General features: G+C 42.7%; 1 protein-coding gene across 4 annotated transcripts in view; it reads left to right on the top strand.

The window, feature by feature from the left end:
• Nucleotides 1-25,798, top strand: part of TENM2 (teneurin transmembrane protein 2) — a 3,136,407-nt gene that overhangs the window by 1,043,243 nt on the left and 2,067,366 nt on the right. For all 4 annotated transcript variants that reach the window (XM_069763919.1, XM_069763918.1, XM_069763915.1 and 1 more), the window contains one exon: nt 5,617-5,855. In XM_069763919.1, the coding sequence (XP_069620020.1) occupies nt 5,617-5,855 (239 nt within the window). The remainder of the gene's footprint in view (nt 1-5,616; nt 5,856-25,798) is intronic.

The raw sequence follows: 25,798 nt of genomic DNA, 5'->3' as shown, positions 1-25,798 counted from the left end.
TCATCAAGGCTTCCCTCCTCCTCGGCTGCAGACGCCTGCTCCTTGATGTGCATCAAACTTTGCATCAGCAGACACATTAGTGGGATACTCATGCTTATGAAGGTGTCGTCTGCACTTACCAGCCGTGTGCATTCCTCAAAACACTGAAGGAATTGACAGAGGTCTTGAAGCTTCGACCACTGCACACCACACAACTCCATGTCTGCCATCCAACTGCCTGCTTGTGTATGTATATCCTCCCACAAATAAATGAAAGCACGCCTCTGTTCGCACAGCCTCTGAAGCATGTGCAGTGTGGAGTTCCACCTTTTTGCAATGTCGAATATTAGGTGGTACTGGGGAAAATTCAGCGATCGCTGATGGTTCAGCATACGGCTGGAGTGTATGGGCGACCGGCGGATGTGTGAGCAAAGTCTTCGCACCTTCAGGAGCAGGGCTGGTAACTCCGGATAATTTTCCAGGAAGCACTGCACCACCAGGTTCAAGGTATGAGCCAGGCAAGGTATATGTTTCAGTTCTGAAAGGGCTATGGCAGCCATAAAATTCCTTCCGTTTTCACTGACTACCTTGCCTGCCTCAAGATGTACACTGCCCAGCCATGACTGAGTTTCTTGCTGCAAGTACTCGGCCAGTACTTCTGCGGTGTTTCTGTTGTTGCCCAAACACTTCATTTGTAGCACAGTCTGCTGACGCTTACCACTAGCTGTTCCATAATGCGACACCTCGTGTGCAACAGTGGCAGCTGCGGATGGAGTGGTCATGCGACTGCGCTCTGTGGACGAGCTTTCACTTCTGGAGGAGGAGGAGAAGGAGGAGGGGTGGCGAACGCCTACAGCAAACTGTTTCCTAGACCGTGGGCTAGGCAGAACTGTCCCACTATATCTGTCCCCTGTGGACCCTGCATCCACCACATTAACCCAGTGTGCCGTGATGGACACATAATGTCCCTGGCCATGCCTACTGGTCCATGCATCTGTTGTGAGGTGCACCTTTCTACTGACTGATTGCCTCAGTGCATGGTCAATGTGGTCTTTGACATGCTGGTGGAGGGCTGGGATGGCTTTTCTCGCAAAAAAAGTGTTGACTGGGTAGGTCATAGCGTGGTACTGCGTAGGCCATCAGAGCTTTGAAAGCTTCACTTTCAACCAACTGGTAAGGCATCATTTCTAACGAGATTAGTCTAGCAATGTTGGTGTTCAAACCCTGTGTACGCGGATGACAGGATGAGTATTTTCTTTTCCTAATGAGAGTCTCTTGTAGGGTGAGCTGGACTGTTGAGCTGCATATGGTGGAACTAGTGGGGGTGGTGGTGGACATGGCAGATTGAGAGAGGGTTGGTGATGGTATTCTTGATGTTGGCCTATCTACAGTGTTTCCTACCAAGAACCTTGTGATTCCCTTACTGCTTTGGCCTTGCGATGATGCCTCCACATTTGCTGCTGGTGGTGTCCTAACCGGTGGGCTTACTGTGAGGGAAGCAATGTAGCGTTGTGACTACCTTCATTCTGAGCAGGTGCACCAACGGTACTGGACGTTTGGTAGTTAGTCCAGGCTTGCAAGTGGATGCTGGTTAAATGTCTACACATGCACATTGTATTTAAATTTAGGAGATTCTTCCCTCTGCTAAAGGTCGTTGAGCACTTCTTATAGATAACTTTGCACTGATCATTCGGATCTTGGTTAAAAAATTCCCACACTGCACTCTTCCTACTATGCATTACCTTTTTCAGGCATTACCCGCTGTGCTACTTTCACCGGATGGCCACGCTGTCCTAAAACTGTTTTTGGTTTTGACAAACATTTTTGGCCAGATACGGGCCTGCGAGATTAAAGCTGTTGCGATATACATGGCTGCTGTGGATCATCCTCCTCCGCTTCTGAGCTACTGGCAGTGGCACCCTCTTCCCCAATGGCTGCCAATCTGGGTCAACAACTGGGTCATCTATCACGTGCACCTTCCTCTGTGTCACCGTGTAAGGTGCTATAGCGTTCGTGACGGGGCACCATAGTCTCATCAGGGTCAGATTCTGGCTCAGTACACTGCGAGGGCAATATAGTGATCTGAGTCAATGGAACAGCATAATAATCTAGCTGTGGCTGTGCATCTGTGCACTCCATGTCCGATTCATCTTGTAATGGGCTTTTAACAATTTCCCTCTGCCGCTTCCTTCACTTTTGGTTTGGGTGACGGATACAATGAAGCGACTTGTTCCTGACCGGGAGCATCAACTGACGACTCGCTGCTTTTAGATTTCAAACCTTCTGAAGAGGAGGCGAAAGAGCTAGAGACTGAGTCAGCAAGGAAAGCCAAAACTTTTTCCTGCTGTTCCGGCTTTAAAAGCTGTTTTCCTACTCCCAGATAAGGGAGCCTTCGAGGCCCTGTGTAGCCAGACGATGACGCTGGCTCAACTCCTCAAGCCTTTGGTGCTATTTTGCTTTTCCCACTACCACCAGATGCTCCACCACCACCACCACCATCAGTACCAGCTGGCAACGACCGCCCAGACTTCCTCATTTTTGGAAAACTCCAACAAAAATAACAACCATTATATGGTGCTGTAAAACAAGGTAGAATGTGTATATAAACTTGTTGAGAATTTAAATCTCCCTTTTCTTGGGGGGGGAGACTGCAACAAAACTCAGGCCCAGTATGTTACATTGTGTAGTGTAAGTGGCAGAACGTGGCTGGCTGATATACGACAAACTAACAGAACTGACGTAGATCCACTTAGTGCCAATTTAAATCTCCCTTTTTATGGGGGGGAGACTGCAACAACACTCAGGCCCAGTGTATTACACTACACAATGTAAGTGGCAGAACATGGCTGTCTGATATACGACAAACTAACAGAACTGATGTAGATCCACTTAGTGCCAATTTAAATCTCCCTTTTTTTTGGGGGGGAGCCTGCAACAAAACTCAGGCCCAGTGTATTACACTGCACAATGTAAGTGGCAGAATGTGGCTGTCTGATATACGACAAACTAACAGAACTGACGTAGATCCACTTAGTGCCAACTTAAATCTCCCTTTTTTGGGGGGGAGACTGCAACAAAACTCAGGCGCAGTGTATTACACTACACAATGTAAGTGGCAGAACGTGGCTGGAAGATATATAAAAAAATACAAGGGCTGTAGTACAATTTCAATCTCTCTACAATGATCTCAGGACAAGTATGGCAGCAATAAAAAGGACTGCTGCACACAAAGTGTGGACAAATATACAAGAGAACTGTGCAGAAAAGAGCAACTGGATTTTTGCTTTTAAAAAAGCAGTTTGTTTGCACAGCGGTGTACAAACAGCAATGCAGCTATCAGGGAGCCTTATAAGGCAGCCTAATAAGCTACAGCGCTGATGCACAAAAATATAAACTCCACTGTCCCTGCAAAGAAAAGGTGGTGTTGTACAGTGGAAATTCGCTACAGCACAAGCAGTTTCGGGGTTAATCTTCCCTCCCTAACTATATTCCTTCTTCTGATGCAGCTGCAGCAACCTCTCCCTGTGCTAAGATCGGCAGAAGTAAGATGGCGGTCGGCGTGCACACCCCTTTATAGCCCCTGTGACTCCGCAGAAAGCAAGCCAATCACTGTCATGCCCTTCTCTAAGATGGTGGGGACCGAGACCTATGTCATCACGCTGCCCACACTTTGTGTCCTCCTTCATTGGATGAGAAATGGCGCTGAAAACGTCATATGAAACGCGACTTTGGCGCACTGCTTGCCGACCTCATGGCCGATCCCACACTAGGATCGGGTCGTGTTTCACAAAACCTGACTTTGCCGAAAGTCGGCTATTTTTGAATTTGTCCGATCCGTTTCGCTCAACCCTACTGTGGATGTCTCGCATGTTTTCAAACACATTTATTTGTGGCTAAAATGTTAATTTAAAGGCTTACTGGTTTCCTCAGTTATTGCATAAAATTATTATCTGGCAATAATATCTGTCATTTACTCATACAACATTACATACTTATGCAAATGTAACACACAGCCACTAAAGTAGTGGTGTCTTAGAGAAAATTCATCTGCCATCTGTTCTGCACATAGAACGTCATCAGCCTTTATTGAAAGGATTCTCATATAGAAATGAATACAAAATTCAGGATAATGCAGTTGATAATGCAGTTGAATCAGTACAAATACAATCCACAGCATTAAAGCGGTTATTCTGGACTATTTTATCATTTTATTCTTGCCTTTTCTGCCCACCGCCGATCTCTGCCAGCTCGGAGCAGTCATAGACCGCTCCTGCCGACGATTTTTCGCTCCTCGGTAATGTCATGTTGACTGGGCAGCTGCTTGTCTTCCGCTCTGCTCTGTCTCCATGACTGCTGTAAAAAAAGGGCCAGATAGAACAAGCATGTAGATAGCAACTACTTACTTGTTAGTGCTTAGGCCCATAGTAAAATAATAAAATAGTCTTGGACAACCCCTTTTAATGATCCATGAAAAAACTCACCAGATTTTAGACAACTACTTTAAAAGGATTTTTCCATATTCAAATGTCCACTTGCACAATAATGGGTGGCATCCTATCTAACACGTTCATCTGCCATAATAAAGAGTGCCTACAAAGATACGTCTTTGCTTCGGAAATGTCCATGAATTAGACCGCTACTTAATTGAATGGTTCCAGGTCCACAGAGACTTTGCTAACACTTGGGGTCTCAACATCGAGAAGATGCTTTGTGATGTTTAGGATTAAAGGACCCTTCCTGCTAGGCAGAATGTATCATCTGTAAATATGTCAGATTATATTTATTGTGAGGGGGGAGTATGATATGACAAACTTTGAACACTTGTAGTCCTGAATGATGCAGTGCTTGAATTCCAACTTAAAGGGGGCCTGTAAAAAATGGGGCAGCTTAAATAACACCAGTAAAAAAAAATCGCTTATTAACCTTTTAAATCCCAGCTGATCAAATGTCGCCAGACCATTAATATTCTGCCAGTCTCTGATTACAATTGTGAAGCAATGACATGCTGTATTACTACATGACCAATCTAGTTAATCACTGGCCGCAGCAAGCATGCTATTGTTTCAGGAAGGTAAATAGAGACTGGCAGCGAACCACGGGACCAGAGCAGCATACACTTTAAAGTGTGAACATTCATTTTTTGCTTTAGTTTCTTTTACAAAAGGTGTTTTTTTTGTGTTTTTTTTTTTTAAATAATTGTTTGCATTGTGCAGTGGGCCTTATTCCCTTATCCAGTGTATTTAATCCTGCTAAGTTAGTGTAACCCAGGAATCATTATTTCCCATTAATACTGGGTTTAATAGAAGCCGCTGCCTTAATGTTTTGTTCTCCAAATGCCCTGTTATCATATAATTAAACGATAACAGTGTTCCTATATGAATAATAAGGTTTGTGAACAAATGCAATATTATTTGTCAATTCTTCTTGCAGCTAACTACATCTGTGGACATTTCTACGTGCATGAATATTTGACTAGAGTATTGCTTATTGCATTATGGGGATTTTCCTGCAATAGCAATACATATCATTTACAAACTGCAACGTGTCTTGTTGTGACATCTTTGCTGCCACTACTTGTGTTAACCTTATGACAGCAAAATATAAATGTAAAAAATTCTGTCTCCTTGTTCTTTTTAGGCACTTCTTGTTCAAGACATCTTCTGGAACAACTCCTTTATTTAGCAGCTCGTCTCCCGGATATCCTCTGACTTCAGGAACAGTTTACACTCCACCTCCAAGACTCCTACCCAGAAACACCTTCTCCAGAAATGCCTTTAAGCTGAAGAAACCGTCTAAGTATTGCAGCTGGAAATGTGCAGCGTTATCGGCCATAGCAGCGGCTGTCCTTCTTGCTATTTTGCTGGCTTACTTCATTGGTAAGTCTTATCATGTATATTTAAAAGGAATTTTGATCATTTACTATAAAGATAGGATGTACTAAGTTGAGGCTATGTATCAGGTGGAACATGTTCTCTTTGGAATGCAATATATAAATTTAAAAAATAGGAGGTTGGTCACTATGAACAATTTATTTTGTGTTTTAAATCAGTTATGGTTCACATGACTGATGTCTCCACGTGTGAGAAAACTGGTCCAATTAGATTCGTGATTGATCAAAGAGTTTTTTCTCAGAAAAAAGTTTCTCCACCTTGTTCTTACTTCTACTTTTCATATCAGTGACCGACAGTAAACTCGATGATGTTACCTCCAGTCACTGAGGCTGTGCTCGCAGCAGCTCATTCATCAGTGGTTTTCAGCCTGGACGGTCGCATCTTGGCACCGTCCAGGTTGAAAACTATTTATCCCGATACATGGATTATGGTGTTGGACAGAACGATGGAGAGGTGAGTGATATTTTTGTTTTTTCTTTTTTGTTTTACTACAGGAGACAAGGGCTTCAGTGGAATAGGCATTAGGTAATTATTACTGTGTTTGTTATTTTTAAATAAAAATGGAAAACTGTTTTGTTTTATTTCTAATAAATGACTTTATTGTGGCTGCGTCTTTTTTAACAATACAACTATAGGATTAGTAAAGGAGAGGTGTCTTATAGACACCTCTCCATTACTAAGCCATGGGCTTGATGTCACCTGACAATACAAAGGTGACATCAACCCCACAAATGTAAACCCCACTTGCCAATGCTACAGGTCAAGTGGGAAGAGCTGGGCAAAGTGACAGAATTGGCACACCTATTGGATGCACCTTTGCAGGGTGGCTGTGGACTGGTATTTTTAGGCTGGGGGCCTATATCAATGGCCCCTCACCAGCGTGAGATGAGTAGCCCCAGCTGTCAGCTTCAGCAAGGCTGGTTGTAAAAAATGGGGAGACCCCATGCCATTTTTTTAAATTATTTATTTAAATAATTTAAAAAAACAGCACTGTTCTTGATAACCAATGTTGCTGAAGTTGACAGCTGAGGTTTGCATCCCCTATCTGTGAGTTTTGCCTGGCTGGTTATAGAAAGTACAGGGGAACCCATGCTGGGTTTTTCATTTTATTTATTTATTTACAGCGCCGGAGCCGGCTGATGAATACTCCCATTAGCCACTCCTGCTGTCACTGTTATTAGCGGCAGCAGGTGTAAACTGATGGGAGTAATAGTCCCATCAATCGCAACCTGCTGTCATTGTTTTCATTTGAATATAAATCTCATCATTCTCACCTGCTCGCGCTGATTGCTGACAGAGCACGGAGAATGTTGAGAGCTGTCTTCAGCGCCCGGCGCCGATGCGCATCACATGGATTACATCCATGTGTGTCATCCGAGTGCACGTGTGCAGAATGTTTTGCGGTCCATGCAGACGGTAAAATATGGACATGTCTACGTGTGGGTCACTCAGACACATGTAACGGAGACACTGACATATAAAAGATCCCTTAGAGATAAAGGAGGACTTCATACACATTTTGTTAAAATTGTTAGATAGTGGGACTCCTAGACTCATAAAACCTATGCACTAAGTGCAAGGGCTGGCAAAAATTAGTAACAGGGACAGCAATACACCCAGCAGCACTGCCAGACAGGCAGCAGCTGTAGCTAACTTGCTCAAATGGGCGCACATGCAAAGTTCCTACGCAAGTAGCTCAGGAAAATCTGGGTGCATTTTCAGAAACTGCTGAGCCACTAAGTTAAGCATGTGGGCCAGGCATGGTGTGTCTGCGAGCTTGCCAAGCTTCAGAGATGCCACCAGAATATGACCATTATCACACACATCCATGCCTAGTTGTGGGTTCAGCTGTAAGAGTCACAGATCTGTCTGGTCTGTTATACCTTTCTACAACTCTGCGAGGGTGTGCTGATTGTTATCTAAATAATATTATTTTCACCAGAACCTGTTGTCGCTTCACCGAGGCAGTGCTTGCATTGCTTCCAGATTGTGACAGAAATGGATGACATGTTCCAAGATGAAAACTTGGAGATGTAGGATGAGGAGGGGGAGTAAGGGGTGCAGGAACAGGTGTAGGAGGTGGAGGAAACACTGATGGGACTAGGGCACACAATCCTTGGCATCTGTAACACTTCTGCCTTCCCTGGCTCCGACTCAGTCCCGGCCTCCAAAAGGCTCACCCAGTGTGCCATCAGGGAAACGTAGCATCCCTGGCCACAAGCACTTGTCCATTTGTCGGTCGTTAAGTGGACCTTCCCACTAACTGCATTGATCAGGGCACGGTGATGTTATGGGACACATGGTGGAGTAAAGCAGGGACAGCACACCGGGAAATATAGTGGCAGCTGAGGACCAAGTACCAAAGGATGGCAGCTGCCATGCGGTCGCAGAAATTCACAGTGTTCACAAACCTAAACGGCATCACTTCCAGGGCAAGCAGTCTGGACATGTGTTTGTTTAATGTTTGGACCTGTGCGTTGGTGGGTGGCTCGGTATTTGCGTTTGTTCTCCAAGGCTTGAGGTAGGGACAGCTGAATGCTTAGCTGGGACGAAAAATTGGACTTGGTTGCTGATGGTGCTTGCGAATGTGCAACAACTGGTGCAAGATGGGAGGCATCCACTCTTGCATCCTGGACAGATGTGTCAAGTACATAGCACAGGGAAAGAGGTAGTGGTGTCACCCGCAGACACTGATTTTGTTTGCGGGTGACACAGATTTTGGACCCAAGCATTCAGCCCAACTAGTCGGGTGCTTTGATGACATATATTTGAGCATGCTGGTCATGGTCAGGCTGCTAGTGGTCAGGCCCCTTCTGATCTTGATACGACACAGGTTGCAAATGATCATTCTTTTATCATCCGCACTTTCTTTAAAAAAAGCGCCTGACGGGGGAACAACTAACCCTTGGCCTGGAAATTTGTGCGTGTGGGTGTTCTAGTGAATAGTTGCCTGCCTTCTGCCTCTGGACCCCCAGTACCTCTTTCTGCTTGTTGTGGTGTTGTGGATCTCTCCCCATCTGCATTGTGGTCCTTGCTCTGCATGGTACCTTCCCAGGTTGGGGTACTGACTTTATTGTCCACCACCTTGTCTTCCACTTCCACACTCTTGTCCTCCTGACTTGTTGACTTAACAACATCACTTGTTGGCAACTGTGTCTCATCATCCTCTAACTCTTGAGACACTAATTGCTATTCCCCATCATCGTCTTCTAACTATGGTTGCTAAAATATTTGGCCATCAAAACACACAATCTCCTCCTGTCCCTCTTGAAATGTGAGAGAAGAGACCAGAATCGATAAATGGAAATGTAGAGAACTCTTCAGAGTGTCCGAGTGTGGGATCACTAGACATAAGTGTACTGTTTTCTAATATCCCAAGTCTTTTTACTGGCAGTTTTAACCAATTATTCACTGTTTTGCATTGCACTTAATTGTAAATGTGCTTTTCTCAAGCCAAAAGTTCTTCAGCGTACTTGTGAAATATGAAATTAGACTCCTATGTGTTGATTGCCTTACTGGGTTTAGTATTATCTGCAAATATTGGAACTACTCTCTAAGTCTATTGAAAGGTCATAAAAAAATCCATAATTGATGGGGTCCAACACCCAGCACCCCTACTGATTAGCCGTTAGCAGTTCCTTCGACCTCAGTGAATGGAGGTGGTACACCTCAGTGGTTCTTCTTTGGTACTGCAGCTCATTTCTTATTTTGAAGTGAAAAATCTGTTTAATTTGGAAGGATGACATTTTAAAAATAATAATCATAATCATTCCATCTTGTGTTTATCCCCTTAAGGACCAGGGGTATTTTCATTTTTGCGTTTCCATTTTTTGCTCCCCTTCTTCTCACGGCCATAACTTCTTTATTTTTCCATCAATATGGCCATGTGAGGGCTTATTTTATTGTGGGATAAGTTGTACTTTTGAATGGCTCCATTGATTTTACCATATCATGTACTGGAAAACGGGAAAAAAATTCCAAATGCGGTGAAATTGCAAAAAAAAGTGCACTTCCACACTTTACCAATTACATTTTTTTTACCATGTTCACTAAATGCTAAAACTGACCTGCTATTATGATTCTTCAGTTCATTACGAGTTCACAGAGAAAAAAATTCCAAAGTTCCAAAATTCCAAATGTTGCCATTTTCTGAGACCCGTAGCGGCTCAATTTTTCGGGATCTGAAGCCAGGTGAGGGCTTATTTTTTGCTCACTGATCTGACGTTTTTATTGATACCATTTTGGTTTGTATACGTTCTTTTGATCGCCTGTTATTGTATTTTACTGCAATGTTGAAGCGACCAAAAAAATCTAATTCTGGCATTTTGATTTTTTTTCTTGCTACGCCGTTTACCGATTGGATTCATTCTTTTCTTATATTGATAGATTGGGCAACTCTTATTGTGGCGATGCCAAATACGTGTATTTGTGTTTTTTTTTGTTTTATTTTGAATGGGTCAAAAGGGGAGTGATTAGAACTTTTATATTTTTTTTTATTTTTTCATATTTTTAAAACTTTTTTTTACTTTTGGCATGCTTCAATAGTCTCCATGGGAGGCTAGAAGCTGCCATAACCCGATCGGCTCTGCTACATGCAGGCTATGATCAGATCACCTGCATGTAGCAGAATACCTCACTTGCTATGAGTGCCAACCACTGGGCGGCGCTCATAGCTAACCGGCTATGACAACCACAGCTTTTCACTTTATCCTTTGATAAAATAAATGGTGTCACTGAAAATTGCAGCTCATCTTGAATTCTTGAATCTAGATTAAGTTCACATGCAGTAACATACTTTAGCTGAGGGGCAATGTCTTATCCATTTATAATCAATACAGCATATATTATTATCATAGCAATAATATAAATCTACTATGTACTAAGAGTAATAATCTCCAAAAATTCTATGGATTCTTATCCATACGGATCAGAAATCTCTACAAGGGATTTCTAGCTTTTCTCAATATTTTAAATCTTTGTTAGTTGGTATTTAGATGAAAATGAGAGCAATTATCCATGCCACACTTTCCATAAGCACCTGACTTTTCCCAGTAGCATGCAGAGCACTGCAAGACTTCTTCTATTACAGCTACGAATGAAAATTTCCAAAGCTATATATCCTGATTATGCCAGTGCTCAGTGTGCAATACCTTAGCATAAATCAAAAGCTTAAATCTAGAAACATGAAAATTAAAAAGTCTTCGCTTTCTTAACTTAGCAAGTCTATCTGTCTACTGACTGTGGTCGCAGATGTATTACCGCATACCCCAAGATACTAAAGCAATGTAAACCATGAAGCTGCAATGAAAGCTCGTTTATTTAGTGCGTTTGCATGGTAGTTGTTGGGCTGAATCAAATGTCTCCTTTATGATCTGCGTCGGCTATTTCTTTGGAAGATAAGCCACAAATTTTCTGTATGCCTTCTCCGCCGTAAACATGTATGTCTATCAAAGAGAGTCCACTCTTCCAATGCAAATGATCATTTACTGGAAACCGCTGAGCATGCTTTCATTGGACATGTGTTAAACCCTAAGGCAGCCAATGAATGGAAAAATAGAGATCTAACAAAGTCATTAGGTTTAAAGTTACACTGTCCAAAAAAGTAACAAACATATTATATGATCTCTATTGCACTAGTGATTGGAGAAGCTAATTTCATGTTTATTACATTTATTTGGTTATAATTAAACTCTTTTATGGAAAACAAATCTCAGTCAGACTGCCCTCTGACAACATCTAACAAATATTTATACAGTACTGAGTTTTGGTTGCAACATTTCACTTTTTACCATCTCACACCTGCCAGGGCATAACCTGCTCAAAATTTTAAAGATTTACAGTAGACTATGGCACTGACTCATCGATATTGTGGCTCCGATTCATCAAGGTTGGAGTTTTTCACTCTAGTCTTGATGAGGGGGCATGTTGGCGTCAGAGGTGCCTGACATGTTAGCCACTCTGCACCTTGCCAGGGTATGTTTCCAGGGTCAGAATTGGCTCAGTGTTTGCTCAGGATTTGACGCAGGTGAAATCGGCATATGAGGTCACTGGCAGGTCACCTGTGTTTTTTGTGTGTTTTTAATGCGTTTTTTCCGCATGCGTTTTTGATGCGTTTTTTTCATTGCATGCCTTTTTTGTCACTTGAAATAAAGCTTATTGAAAGGTGGCTTCTGGGAAGGAAAAAAGTGATTTCCTGTTTGCAGATATATTAAGGTATGTGAACACAGTCAGTAAACGCTGCAGGTTGGACGCTGCATACATCTGCAGTGTCCAACCCGCGGCGTCCAGATATTACAGCATAGTGGATAGGATTTCAATAAATCCCATGTCCATTATACATTCAAAGATGCAGGCAGCAGACCTAAATGGACATGCGGCGCGTCTTTCCAGGCCGCAGCATGTCTATTTACAATGCGCAGAAGCTCAGTCCCGCAGCGTAAATTTCCCATAGACTATCATGAGGTAAAACCGCATCTAATTATTAGTCACATGCGCTGCCGATGACACTCAAGACTGGAGTGTGCGGCTGCGTAGAAATATGCCCATGTTGATGCGATAGACTTGTGCAAGTTTCTCGTATCAAGTGTGACCCCGGCCACACAGGAAGTTCCAGAAAGCAGAGAGAGGTCAGTAATATCTACTGTCCTTTCCTTTTATTTTTACTAAATGAATAATTTAAAAAAATGGCGTGGGCTCCCGCACAATTTTCCAAACCAGAGTGAAACTTAGCAACTGAGGGCAGATGTTTATAGCCTGGGAAGGGGGTAATACCCATGGAGCTTCCCTGGCTATTAATATCAGCTCACAGCTGTATATTTAGCCTTTACTGGCCATTAAAATCAGGGGACCCCCCAAAAAAATAACGTTGGGTCCCCCTATAATTAATAGCCAGAAAAGGCGATGCAGACAGCTGCGGGCTGATATTAATAGCCATGGATTGGCCCCCTGGCCACAAATACCAGCTCTCAGCTGCCCCAGAATCTCTAAGATGTGCCAATTCCGGCACTTAGCCTCTCTCTTCCCACTTGCCCTGTAGCAGTAATAGTAATCCTATAGTTGTTACATGTTAAATAAAGACACAGCCAGAACAAAGTATTTTAATGAAATAAAACACTACACAGTTTTCCCATTTCATTATTCCACTAATCTATGCGATGCCATTGATCTCCTGTAATAAAAATAAAATAATAAACCAACACAAATACTTCCTGTTCCAACGTAGTCCTAAATAACGAGTGTCCTACAATGACTCCAGCTCTGCTAAATCTGGATGCTTGACATCCAGATGTAGCAGAGTTAGTAGATGAGCACCTGAGATAACTTGGTCTCTGGCGGCCACCTGCACTACAGTTCTCACAATCAGCTGACTGTGATAACTTATTTCAACAAGAACCGACATATCATAGACATTCACTAGTATCCAAAAATGGAGAAATGTCCAAATAAATTCTGGACCACAGAACAACTCCTATTAGCAATAGAACCTATAATGAATAGCGGAGTATGACGCCCCAAAAAATATATAACGCTATACATAATATAGTGGAAAATATATATAATTTTATTAGTACAACAACACAAAAAAAAAACACAATATAATTATGGAAAATTGGTGATGACAAGGTGAACAACCATGGCGGTACCATAAAATAATTTTTAGCAGTCCAAATGAATAGATAGATCAGGGGAGTGTCAGACCCCACTGTGAAGGTCTGACCCGCAGGTCATATAGACAAATGTCTATCTAACAGAGCACAGGGAAACACCAGCGTTACCACTAATGAGCATAGAAAGTGCAAAAAACTGCCAAGGAAACCCATGTGCTACTGCCCCATAATAAAGTGCTAAGTGCCAAAGATCTATGTTACATAAGGTGCTTACCCATGTGGGAAATGGTACATGCCGGGTTGAGAGCCCCGACGTATGTTTCGCTATGATTAGCTTCTTCGGGAGGCGTATAGAGGTTGCTGGATGGAGGGGCTTTTTATAGCAGGCCAGATGATGAGTGGCGTCGCTCCATGACGCGCATGGGGGGCGGATACCGAGCCGCAACACACCACGTCCGGCTGTCCCAGCGCTGAGGAGGAGGAGAGAAAACTCCGTGATGTCAGTGATCACCTTAGCGCTGATAGGACGCCATCCAAGGCATGCGCAGAGATCGGGCCCACCGCGCATGCGTGTGCCGCGGCCGCCATCTTTATTACTGGCTGTAAACAGGGCAAGTGCCGAGAATATGGAGACAAAAGGCCGGACCAAAAACGACTGGCGAAAACTGAGTGACAGGTGGGTAATAACATCAGAGGGCATGAGAAATGCCACCCAGAGCCGTAGGTGTAAGGAAAATCTCCTATACCAACGGGTGCCATGGCCGCCATCATGGAGACTGGCTATGAAAGGGACAAAAGTGCCGTAATAATTAAAGGACATAGCCAAAATCCATCACCATAACACCTGGGTGCCAGCAATATAAATTGACAGTAGATCCATAGCAACAAACTTTCAAAAAATATATGTATAAATAAACAATCAATTTGTACAATAATGATGTAGCAAGGATCCTTGGTAGTATTGGTCCACAGGCATGGATGGTATTGGAAATATTCCGGCATGATCCTGAAACTCATTAAACGGCGGCCAGAAAGAGTCCCTCCATAAAAAGCATCTCAGCAAAAAGTTCCAATACATATATACTGTAAAAATAAAAAACAGTTAAAATAAATAACAGCAACCAAAAATTAAAAGCACGAGAGACAGAAAAAACAAACACAAAAGTGCACAGCACAAAAAGTGAACTAAAAAATGGTCGCTGAATGTATTACAGCAAAAGTGGCACCTCAGGATCATAGAAAGGGCACAAAGGAAAGTTTCTCATTCAACCCATGAGACGACATGGTACCTAGGGAAACTATCCAACGGCATTCCATCTGTGCCAACATTTTCTTAAGTTCACCCCCACGGATACCCATATGTACCCTATCAATACCACTCACCTTAAGTGCCCGTGGATCACAATTATGGCACAGCTTAAAATGCTGTGGGATGGTCTTCAATAAAGTAACATCAGTGACATCCTTGGCTGCCCTGATATCTCTCACGTGTTCTCTTACTCGGATACGGAGCTCGCGGGAATTGAGACCGATGTAAATTAAATTACACGTGCATACAGCATAATAGATCACGTAACTAGTGCTGCATGACACGTAACATGTAATCCGGTAGTCCCTACCTCCGTCTGGAGATGTAAAGCTTGTGGCTCGAATGATGTTATTGCAAGCCACACATGATCCACAGGGATAGCATCCCCATCTTTGTAGGCCTGCTCCAAACGGATTGGTGGGACATGCAACATAATGACTCCTAACCAGTTGGTCCTTAAGATTACGACCTCTCCTTGCAGTTAGAAGTGGTCTATCAGGTAAAAATAGTTTGAGAGTTCTATCCGTTTGTAGAACAGGCCAGTGTTTCTCCATAATTTGTCTAATCCTACCCCACTGATTATTAAATGTTAGAATACACCTAAGTGGTGGGTCACCTCCATCAGTGTGGATCTTACTAAGGAGCTGGTGGCGGGGGGTTCCCCTGGCCCATGAGTAACCCTTCTTGATGGTCCTAGTGCTATAGCCTCGATCATGGAACCTTTGTTTAAGGTCCCGAGCCTGGCTCTCAAAGGCAACATCTGTGGAACAAATACGACTGTGATAACTTGCCTAGTGACCGGAGATAACCCCGGCAGTCATGTGCATGGCAGTTCTCGCGGTGAGCTCAGTCATCGCGAGAACTGCAGTAGATTCGAACTTCCCGCAGTCACAAGGTAAGACCTTATTTAAATTAGTACATATGCATAGTAACCTGCATTCGCGCAGTTATTACACATGTAAATAGTAATTAGATGCGGTTTTACCGCATCTAATGGTAGTCTATGGGAAATTTACGCTGCGGGGACAGAGTGTCTCCTGTAAATAGACATGCTGCAGTCTATAAAGATGTGCTGCATTTGCGTGTATGCAGGTCTGTTGCCTGCGTCTCTGAACACATAATGGAGATGGGATTTCATGAAATTCCATCCTCTATGCAGTAACATCTGGATGCTGCGGGTTTGACACTAAGGGCTCATACTCACTTGCAAGAAACTTGGATGAGTCTTGCATGGCAATACCCGGCAGTGCACCCGGCACTCAGATCGGAGCATGCGGCCACATAGGAATACATACAGCCACACACTCAGCTCCTGAGTGCTTGGTTCAGTGCCGGGCATTAACATGTGAGACTCATCCGAGTTTCTTGCAAGTGAGTATGAGCCCTAAGTGTAAGTGCGGGGCAGAGAGCTGGCTGTCAGAGACAATTATACTCCCTGCATGCACTGTATACACAGATTAGGAAGCACTGACAATGTTTCCTTCTCTGAGATCATGTGATCCTTGGGTGTAGGAAGAGAACATGAGCAGCAGGGGCCTAGGATATCCACTCCGCTCTGCTGCAAAAGCAAGAAACTGATTTTCTCCTGTAATTTGGGCTAATATTACCGTATATGGGAAGTCAGCAATAAAACACAAGAAGAGTTACTCAAATGGCCCCCAAAGATCTTTTAAGACATTTGGAAAGGGTACACTGTGTGCAAAATAAATAAAAAAATAAATAAATAAAAAAGCATGATAGAAACATAAACAAAACAAAACTCCACAAAACATATCTCTATTTTTAACCTTACCAATTGGAAAAAGTTCATTATATAAAAAAAATTATCAAGAAAGGTGAACACATAAAATGTGCCATTTTTTGTGGTCTTAAAAAAAATTGAAAAATAGACGTATTTAGTTTTTCTTGATATTTTTTTCTCCTATTTTTGCCCCATGTAATACAGTAAAAGAGGCAAAACCTATTTTAATATCTGAACCAGAAAATGTTTTTATCGTGCATGTGCATGGGGCAGAATGTCCTGATCATGAACTGGTTAAGACTATGCAAATAAGGATCAGTGAAAGTTACCGTATTTTTCTGACCATAAGACGCACTTTTTATCCTCCAAATTTGAGAGGAAAGTGTGGGTGCGTCTTATGGTAGGGATGTAACCTGGGGAGGGGGCAGCAGTGAGTGGGATTGCACAGGGAGGCAGGAGTCAGAAAAATGTCTCTATCGGGCTTCAGGAATCAGCACTGGGGAAACCACGTGGTCCCGATCATTAAAGTGCAGTGAATATTCATTAGCTGCTTCCCCGCCCACCTGTCAGCTGAGTGGTGAGTAGGGAGCAGCAAATGAATACTCCTTCACAGGGACACACATGGTTTCCCCAGCACAGGATTCCTGCAGCAGCTGGGGAGATCTGTGTGTCTGGTGGAGGGGGCAGCAGCAGGGGCCAGAGGGGACAAGATTGCTGCATACCTGCCTGCCAGGGCTGTGCTGCATGCTGAGTGCTCCAGCACAAGGACCTGTGTGATGTCATGAAGAGGGCGGGCTGGAGCATCACATGGCAAAACAGAGCCCTCCCTCTTCTGATGTCATCACAGGTCCTGCAGACACCACATTACAATCTGCAAGCTTACTCCTGTGCTGTGGAGAGGCAACAAGAGGGAGCGCTCTGTGGTGTCATGTGATGGGATGCTCCAGCATTTTACCTCACCACAGTGTGGCTGGCTGCCACAATTAAAAGGTTAGTCTTTACAACACACAATAAAGCACTCTGCCACTTCTGTGGTGAACTATAACTCCCAGCATGCCATAGATTCTGCAGTTCATGCTGGGAGATATAGTTCTCCCAATGGGATCTCAAAGCAGCACTCCAGTGTTATTTTTCAGTTCTGGAGTGGTGCTTTTAATGTAAGCCCTGTGCCCCCATTTTTATACTCACTCTCCAGCATCTTCATACAGTACTTTACAGACACCACACTGGTCCCGCAGCACCATTTTCTACCCGCAGCTTCCAACATAATAACAAACTATTGTATGTAATAACAACACATATAATAGTATGTTTACGTTGTTAAATATTTTACCACCTTTTTTGCTTCAAATATTTTTTTCCCTATTCTCCACCTCTAAAGCCTGGGCGCGTCTTATAGTCCGGTGCATCTTATAGTCTGAAAAATACGGTAATGCCAATGATAAATAAAACTCAAAACTTGGAAATTTGCTCAATTTCTTCTGAAAAAAAGATTTTGCATGCAAATAGCCAATTCCTGCTCAAAAAACTATAAAAAAAACTGAAAGTGAACATATCTAACTTAATGCAACCTTCCGCTCCGATATATTACCTTTTCCTGATAGAGCAATTTTACTTTGTTGCACTTTTTACTCCATTTTCTTACAATAGCCATAATCTTTTCCTGTCAATATAGTCATATGAGGGCTTGTTTTTTGTGGGACAAGTTGTAGTTGTAAATAACGTAGTAAAAAAGGAGGAGAAGTCAGCGCTGCTTATGGTCAAAACGCAAAACATAAAGTGCACATGCACATATTGATTTCTAACTGTATTTAAAAAATGAGACATTTAGCAAACAATTTGTTAAGGACTGGCGGAACGCACCAAGTATAGATGATATGAAACTAGGTGCGTTCGCAGTCCGAGGTCCACCGTGCAGGTAAAAACCCTGCTGCTAGTAAGACGGACTATATGGCGGTACTATAAGTATACACGCACGGGTTAACTTCATCCTGCGTGAAGGAAGCGATCCTGTTGTGTCACAGGACCGCGGTACCGCACATAGAACGCGAGCAAGAAGTCAGCGAACACAACCCCAACACAGGATTGAAGTCCGATTAGACCACTTGCTGGCACAACACCGCAACTGGGTGTGTAAGGAAACTATAAAAATAGTATATAAAGGCACGAGAGTGCATGCAGTGCCGCACTGACGGACGCCACTAACGACCCAGGCTTGGGTAAGGAAAGCGCAGAGGAAGTGCACGGCACCGTACAGGCGGTCACAGCAACTATACACTGTTATGTGTGTAACGTGCTGTTGGATAAGTCGGGCGCTAGATAGCAAACATACACCTTCCGCGAACAGTCATCCAATAGGGAGGGTATTTTAAAGAGCGACTTTCGCTCACAACACACACACATATTATCAAGACAATACTAGCGCATGGCCATGCGGTCATGCGCAGTTTATATAGTTGCAGCACAGGAAGCTGCTACTTAAGTTTTGCCCTTTCTGGACCTTCCTGGAGGACCAATGGAATGTGCTGCAGTACCTGAGCATGTGACCCTCGATCTCCAACGGGAGATCTTGCCCTGGGCATGCTCAGTGTGTGCAAATAAGGACTTAGTCCCAGAGAAGCCCGCTCGCCGCAGATCAGTGCAGGGTACAACAGGAGACCCAGAAAAGGCAACAGTAACCCTTTGCACAGAATCAGTCCCAGCAAGACGCTGGGAGCGACGCCTCCGCTGAGCAGGCCCCACTGCGGCCGGTACAGAATGGGAGACCGCAGCAGACAGGGATCGAGATTCCCCCTGTGCAGCAGAGGAAACTCGACTCCTAACACAATTGATCAATTTTTGAGCCACCCCGCCACGTCACTTTACTTTGATATTGGTTTGTGGTTGACCACCACTGTTGCCGTGCACGCTGGGTTATGTACGCCATTCTTTCTGTTTTTTTTTGTGATTGACCTAGGCTGCTGTACACACATACAGCAGCCCTGCCCTGCCCTAGGCTTTGTTTGATTGGGCACCTGTGTCCAAGCCTGTCTCACTCTTCATCTGTGGTGCTGATTAGGCAGTGTGGAAGTTGTACCTGAAATGTCTATGTCCAGACCTGGTCAACCTTTATCTGCGCTTGCCCCTCTGGTGCCATGGGAGTGATTCCGAAATGCTTCAGGTACAGCTTGCATTTAATGTGGTCTTGCTTTTAATACATTTAGGAGGCCATAATGGCAAATATAAAAAACGTAGAGTAGGACTGCCCCATTATGAGAATGCCGTGACGTGGCGGGGTGGCTCAAAGAATTGATTAATTGTTTGCTAAATGTCTCATTTTTGAAATACAGTTAGAAATCAATATGCTCATGTGCACTTCATGTTTTGCATTCTGACCATAAGCAGCGCTAGCTTCTCCCCTTTTTTAGTTTTAAATAAGACCATATATTTGACCATTCAGAATACTGGAAAATGAGAAACAAATTACTAGTATGGTGAAATTGCAAAATTCTGTAACTGTTTTTTTTTATATACAGTGTGAGTCTCCAGGTCATCAAGATTACAAAAATACCAAACAAAGCAGTGCTTTTTTATTATTATTTTAATAAACTATTTTTTTATTTTTTATTTTTTTATCCCCTTAGACAACTTGAATCTCCCATCATCTGATTGCTTTCACTATATACTGCGGTGCCATAGTACTGCAGTATATAGTAAAAATCACAACCTTCTTTGAAGCCCAGCTGCGCATTGTCATGACAAGTTCAGCAGAACCCTAGCTATCATGGCAATCCATTGTTACCCAGCAATCGCGTCACTGGGGGTCTGATGGTTGTGTGGATATGTATGCACGTATATGTATGACCGGCATTGGGAAGGGATTAAATGTGTTGCAGTTATATGGCTATGTAAAGAAAATCAATTGGACCTACTGTATTTATCATAAACCTGAAGTTCCAAAATGGAAAGGAAACTATGAGACATTTTGGACTTGAAATCAAATTACACAAGAAAGCAATATTTGGGTCTATGATTTTTTTTTTCAAATCCAATAACTGATTCTTATGTTTTCTTATGTTCTGATTTAAAAAAAAAAACTTTTAGTTTTAACCATAACATATGGATTTTGCACAAAACACGCTTGAATTAATGTACAAGCATAATAAATAAGAAAAATCTTTATTTCAGTCAAAAATGTGCACAATATTATAGATAACATTTTGCTGAACATTCATTCTCCAACTTTATTGGAAATTAATTATTGTGCCTTTTACCTTTTTCTTCATAGCTTCTCTTGATACCTTTTCTCTCATAGAATGCCTGCGGATCTTCTCTGTGAAGCATCCAGGAGTAGTCATCATGTTTACTTTCCACTTTCCTATCTTGGTATAGTCAGTCCATCTCATTGATATCCTGATTAAATATTTCTCATTGGTCTTCGCTAACAGCACCAAGGTTTTCAGGAAAGTAGTCCAAATGGGAATGTAAAAAATGTTACTTCAAATTCATCAGACAACCCAAGGCTTTGAAACATTTCAGTTCTCCTCAATGGACTTAAATTTTAGATCTTTGTTGTTACCTAGAAATTTCTTCATGACTTAAAGAATCCCAAGCCTTTTTCTCAACAGCTTTCATTTTTTGTTTTAATTACATCGTCCTTCATGAGTTTCCGAATATCCTGACCCACAAATATACTTTCCTTCACTTTTGCTTTGGACAGTCCCTAAAGCTTGGTACACAGGCACATAAAGTATCTCCTTCTTTCAGTGGAGCTTTTATAAACTGCTTCATCAGTCACAGCTTAATGTGAAGTGTTGGCAAGAGAACTTTAGTGGGATTAACTAAACTTTCCGCAACTGTTCTTTAGTTCAGGTTACAAAGATGTTTTCTTTGGCTAACTTTTTTTGGCTCCAGTGGTGAGTCCTCTCCTTTCTGTCCAGCCAGGGTCATATTTCTGTCCAGCCGCTTCACCGATGCCTCCATCTTGTGCCAGTCATTACACTGGCTACCCATTCGCTACAGGGTCCAGTATAAACTCATCTCTCTCACCCACAAAACTCTCCACAGTTCTGTACTGCCTTATATCTCCTCTCTTATCTCCGTCTATCGCCCTACACGTGCCCTCCGTTCTACAAATGACCTAAGACTAACATCCCTCGTAATCCGAACCTCGCAACTCCGTCTCCAAGACTTCTCTCATGCTGCGCCAGCTCTCTGGAATGCATTTCCCCAGACAATCAGACTGATACCTAGCCCCGACCTATTCAAGCGCGCTTTAAAACCCATCTTTTCAAACAAGCCTACCACATCAACCACTCAGCAAACTAACTTTGTCCTGTTCCCTACTTCCAAATATTATCTGCATGTGAATTTGCACCCTACTATTCATCTGTCTCCACACCCTCCATGCACATGATAACTGCACTTGATACTTGACTATTGCACTTAAACACACGGGCTGATGACCGGATCATGCAGCTTTATATGAAAATCGCTATTTATTATAATTGCCAGACCTGAAATAACAAGCACTTTTCACCTATTGTGTCCCCCCATTTCCTTGTAGATTGTAAGCTTGCGAGCAGGGACCTCACCCCTAATGTCACTGTTTAAATTGTCTTAACTTTTACTGAATTTATTGTCTGTACATGTCCCCGCTTAATTTTAAAGTGCTGCGGAATATGTTGACGCTATATAAATAAAAATTATTATTATTATTATTATTATTTCTGTCCAATTCACATAAAATGCATGGGTACTTTTTGTACCCCCCTTGCTGCCCAAGCAGCAAAGAAAGAACTTTCAGAAAACCACATATTGACCACCCATGATCGTCATAGTTAAGATTCTTGAGAACAAAGTGTAGGCACTGAAGCATACTTGCTGCCATTGTGTAGTAGCATAGCTTTCAGACTTTTTTTGTATGATTCAATAAAGAGTCTCCGCTCTCTTACATTGTGCTCAATGTTATACTTTTCCATCAGCTAAGGCATCTCACTGCAATACACTGGAGTACCGTCTTGAAAAAAATATGGATGGAATTCCTTTTCTCTGCTTATGTACTATTCTCTGCTCATGTTGCATGAAAAACAGGTGCTAGGAGCTAGCAGGTTGTTTTCCTTTAGTCTAGAGCCTAAAAGTTCTGCAGAATGTTTAGGAGGGTCCAAGGCCCTGACTAAATCCTTTCATTTGAGCTGCAAAAATTGGGACTAGCATGAAAGCCTTTGTCGGATCACTGCTTCTCATGTTCTGAATCTTCTGAATGAGATGTATCTTCAAGTTTCTTTGGAAGTGAAGGAACAGGTAATCCTGGACAATGATTGAGGTCTGGGTGTATAATTTCCTTCTTATTTTTAAAGGGCCACTGTCACCCCCCTCCAGCCGTTATAAACTAAAAGAGCCACCTTGTGCAACAGTAATGCTGCATTCTAACAAGGTGGCTCTTTTAGTTTTGTGTTCATGTATTACTAAAATAAAGCGTTTTGAAACTTTTCAAAAATACCTGTCTTTGTCCATGGAGGCGGGTCTGAAGCCTCCTCTGTGAAGCGCCCAACTGCAGTCACTCATCTCTTCTGGGGCAATGGTCGCCGCCCCCTGTGCACTGTTTTCTTCTGAAATCCGGCACCGGCGCTGTGCGTGCCTGCCTGGGGCAGGCACAGTGAGAATTGGCCATCATAGATATCAGATGCCGGGTTCCTGCCTGCACCTGTGTTGGCAGTGCGGCCACCCTGTTACTGAATCTGCACCCCGCACTGTGTTATGTATTATGCACAGTGCGGGGCTGGGATTCCTGGGCATGCGCACTGCGCTTGTCAGACGCTCCCCCAGGTCCCCCGCCTTCCAGCGTCGGTCTGTGCAGGAATCTGCCCAGAAATCCCAGCCCTGCACTGTGCATAATGCATAACACAGTGTGGGGCGGGGATTCAGTAACAGGGTGGCCGCACTGCCCGCACAGGCGCAGGCAGGAACCCGGCATCTGAGAGCTATGACGGCCAATTCTCACTGCGCCTGCCCCAGGCAGGCACGCACAGCGCAGGCACCGGATTTCAGAAGAAAACAGAGTGCAGGGGGCGGCGACCATCGCCCCAGAAGAGATGAGTGACGGCAGTTGGGCGCTTCACAGAGGAGGCTTCAGACCCGCCTCCATGGACAAAGATAGGTATTTTTGAAAAGTTTCAAAACGCTTTATTTTAGTAATACATGAACACAAAACTAAAAGAGCCACCTTGTTAGAATGCAGCATTACTGCTGCACAAGGTGGCTCTTTTAGTTTATAACGGCTGGAGGGGGGTGACAGTGGCCCTTTAAGGTTGAATTCCTAAACATTGCACGTGCAAAAGTAGCAGCCATCACTATGATTTCACTGTTCCCTCCAGATCATAGGCATGCCAAAACAAAAGCTCTCTTTCTTCTCTTTAGACCACTGTTGTAGTTCTTCTATACAAACAGAACACACTATATGTGGAGCCAACGACTTGTGTTGATCACCTAGTTTTACACCCAAGTATGCATAATACACTTTTCTAACAAAGTCCGTAATGTTCCTTCATTGTTTCTTTACTACAAAACAACCACAAATGTAGCATAATTTGTCAGGTGAATTGCGACACCTCCTTGCAGCTATTTTGATCACATTGCTAGAAATAGAAGCCAAATCCACCACAACCATAAATACTAAAAGGAATCGTGGTAAGCACACTACCACACTCGTATGAACTCTGTCTGAGGGAAAATCTGCCTTTGTTCCCCAAAGCAACCAATCACAGTGCAGCTTTCAATTTTTATGCTTCTGAGGTAAAATGGAAGTTGTGCTCTGACTGGTTGCTATGGACACCACCACATTGTTATGAACTGTGACTAGAAAGAAAAATCTGTTTTAACTGCCCATAACAACCAATCACAGCACAGTTTCCATTTCTTATAATCCTGAGGTAAAATGAAAGATATGCTATGGACACCACCACACTGTTTGGAAGCTGGGTTGAGAAAATCTTTGCCCACGGCAGCCAATCGCAGCACAGCGTATATTAATCTCTATCCAATCTATTGACACCAAAATCATCCACCCAAGGTCACACAAAGGGGTCAGTGCCTGTGGGAAAAACCGCACATGATGGAATTTTTTCAATACTTTTTCTGAGTTCAGCGACTGAAAGTATATAAAAATCACCTCTTACTTTTTTACAATTTTATCCTTGCAGACCTGTGTTGTTATTCAATAGCAGAAAAAAATATTCCACTCGTCAATGATAATCAGTGTAAAGTTACTACAGGTACATCAGTATAAACATTATTTTCTGCTCCTGAATATAAAACATCCAACCTATTGTAATAAGACAGCACATTGTATGCTTCCTAGTTTTGATACATTTCCCTGCCCACCATGTTGTATCTGAACTAACCGTATGTCCTGATCAGCATCATTATTATTGCTATTTTTTATTACAATGTACTGGAAAGATAATACCGTTTTTACTGCTTCCTACAAATTGTGCACATTTATTTTATTTTTTTAGAGTTAAAGTGACTTTTATCTTTTAGTAAAAGCTATGGTAAATCAATGTTTCAAAAGCACATCTAGCATCACGAATACTATTTCCATATGCACCATGTACATGGCAATCATTTTTTTTAAATTACTCCCAAACATGATCTGGAATCAAAACGTTAGACAAAATTCCTTTTAAAGAAATCAAATGCAGTAATATTTCTTCTGAACAACTGGGAACCTACAATAAATTTCAGATGCTTTCATCCACAAATTATCAGTCATTAAATCTTCCCGCATTTATGTTCTTTAATTACATTAGTCTCAATAGAGTTCGAATAACATTTTTGCCTCAGAAAGTCTTGGAAGTGGGATTATTTTTTCAAAGACATTTAGGACAGTCAAGGGTAACACCATAAATAGGTTTGTCGCAATGACTGTTATTTTTCTTCTGTGGATAAATCCAAGTTTAAATTCTATTCTTGGCTAAGCCTGTCACTATATTGCTCTTTATGTTGTGTATGCTGGCCTGTGTTGTATTAGAGTTATTGAGTGCTAGAGAATAGAAAGCGTACAATTTTTTTCACTCAACTTGTTGCATGTGTTTTTGTCTGCTTCTTCAATTTCAAAACTGTTGCCTCAAGTTTACCTGTCCATTCAAATAGAACCTATAGAAAACCTTGATGTTGATTTTCCATTTGTCCAGAACATAACATGCTTGTACTCTGTAACTTGCCATCCTATCTTATTGAGTGGGCAGCTTATACACACAGATCTATCTATTAATGATCATTCTCTGTGCAT

The sequence above is a fragment of the Ranitomeya imitator genome, chromosome 4 (genome assembly GCF_032444005.1).
Source record: "Ranitomeya imitator isolate aRanImi1 chromosome 4, aRanImi1.pri, whole genome shotgun sequence".
NCBI lineage: Eukaryota > Metazoa > Chordata > Amphibia > Anura > Dendrobatidae > Ranitomeya > Ranitomeya imitator.
Note: the sequence above shows the minus strand (reverse complement) of the source record. Positions and strands in the feature narration are given on the sequence as shown.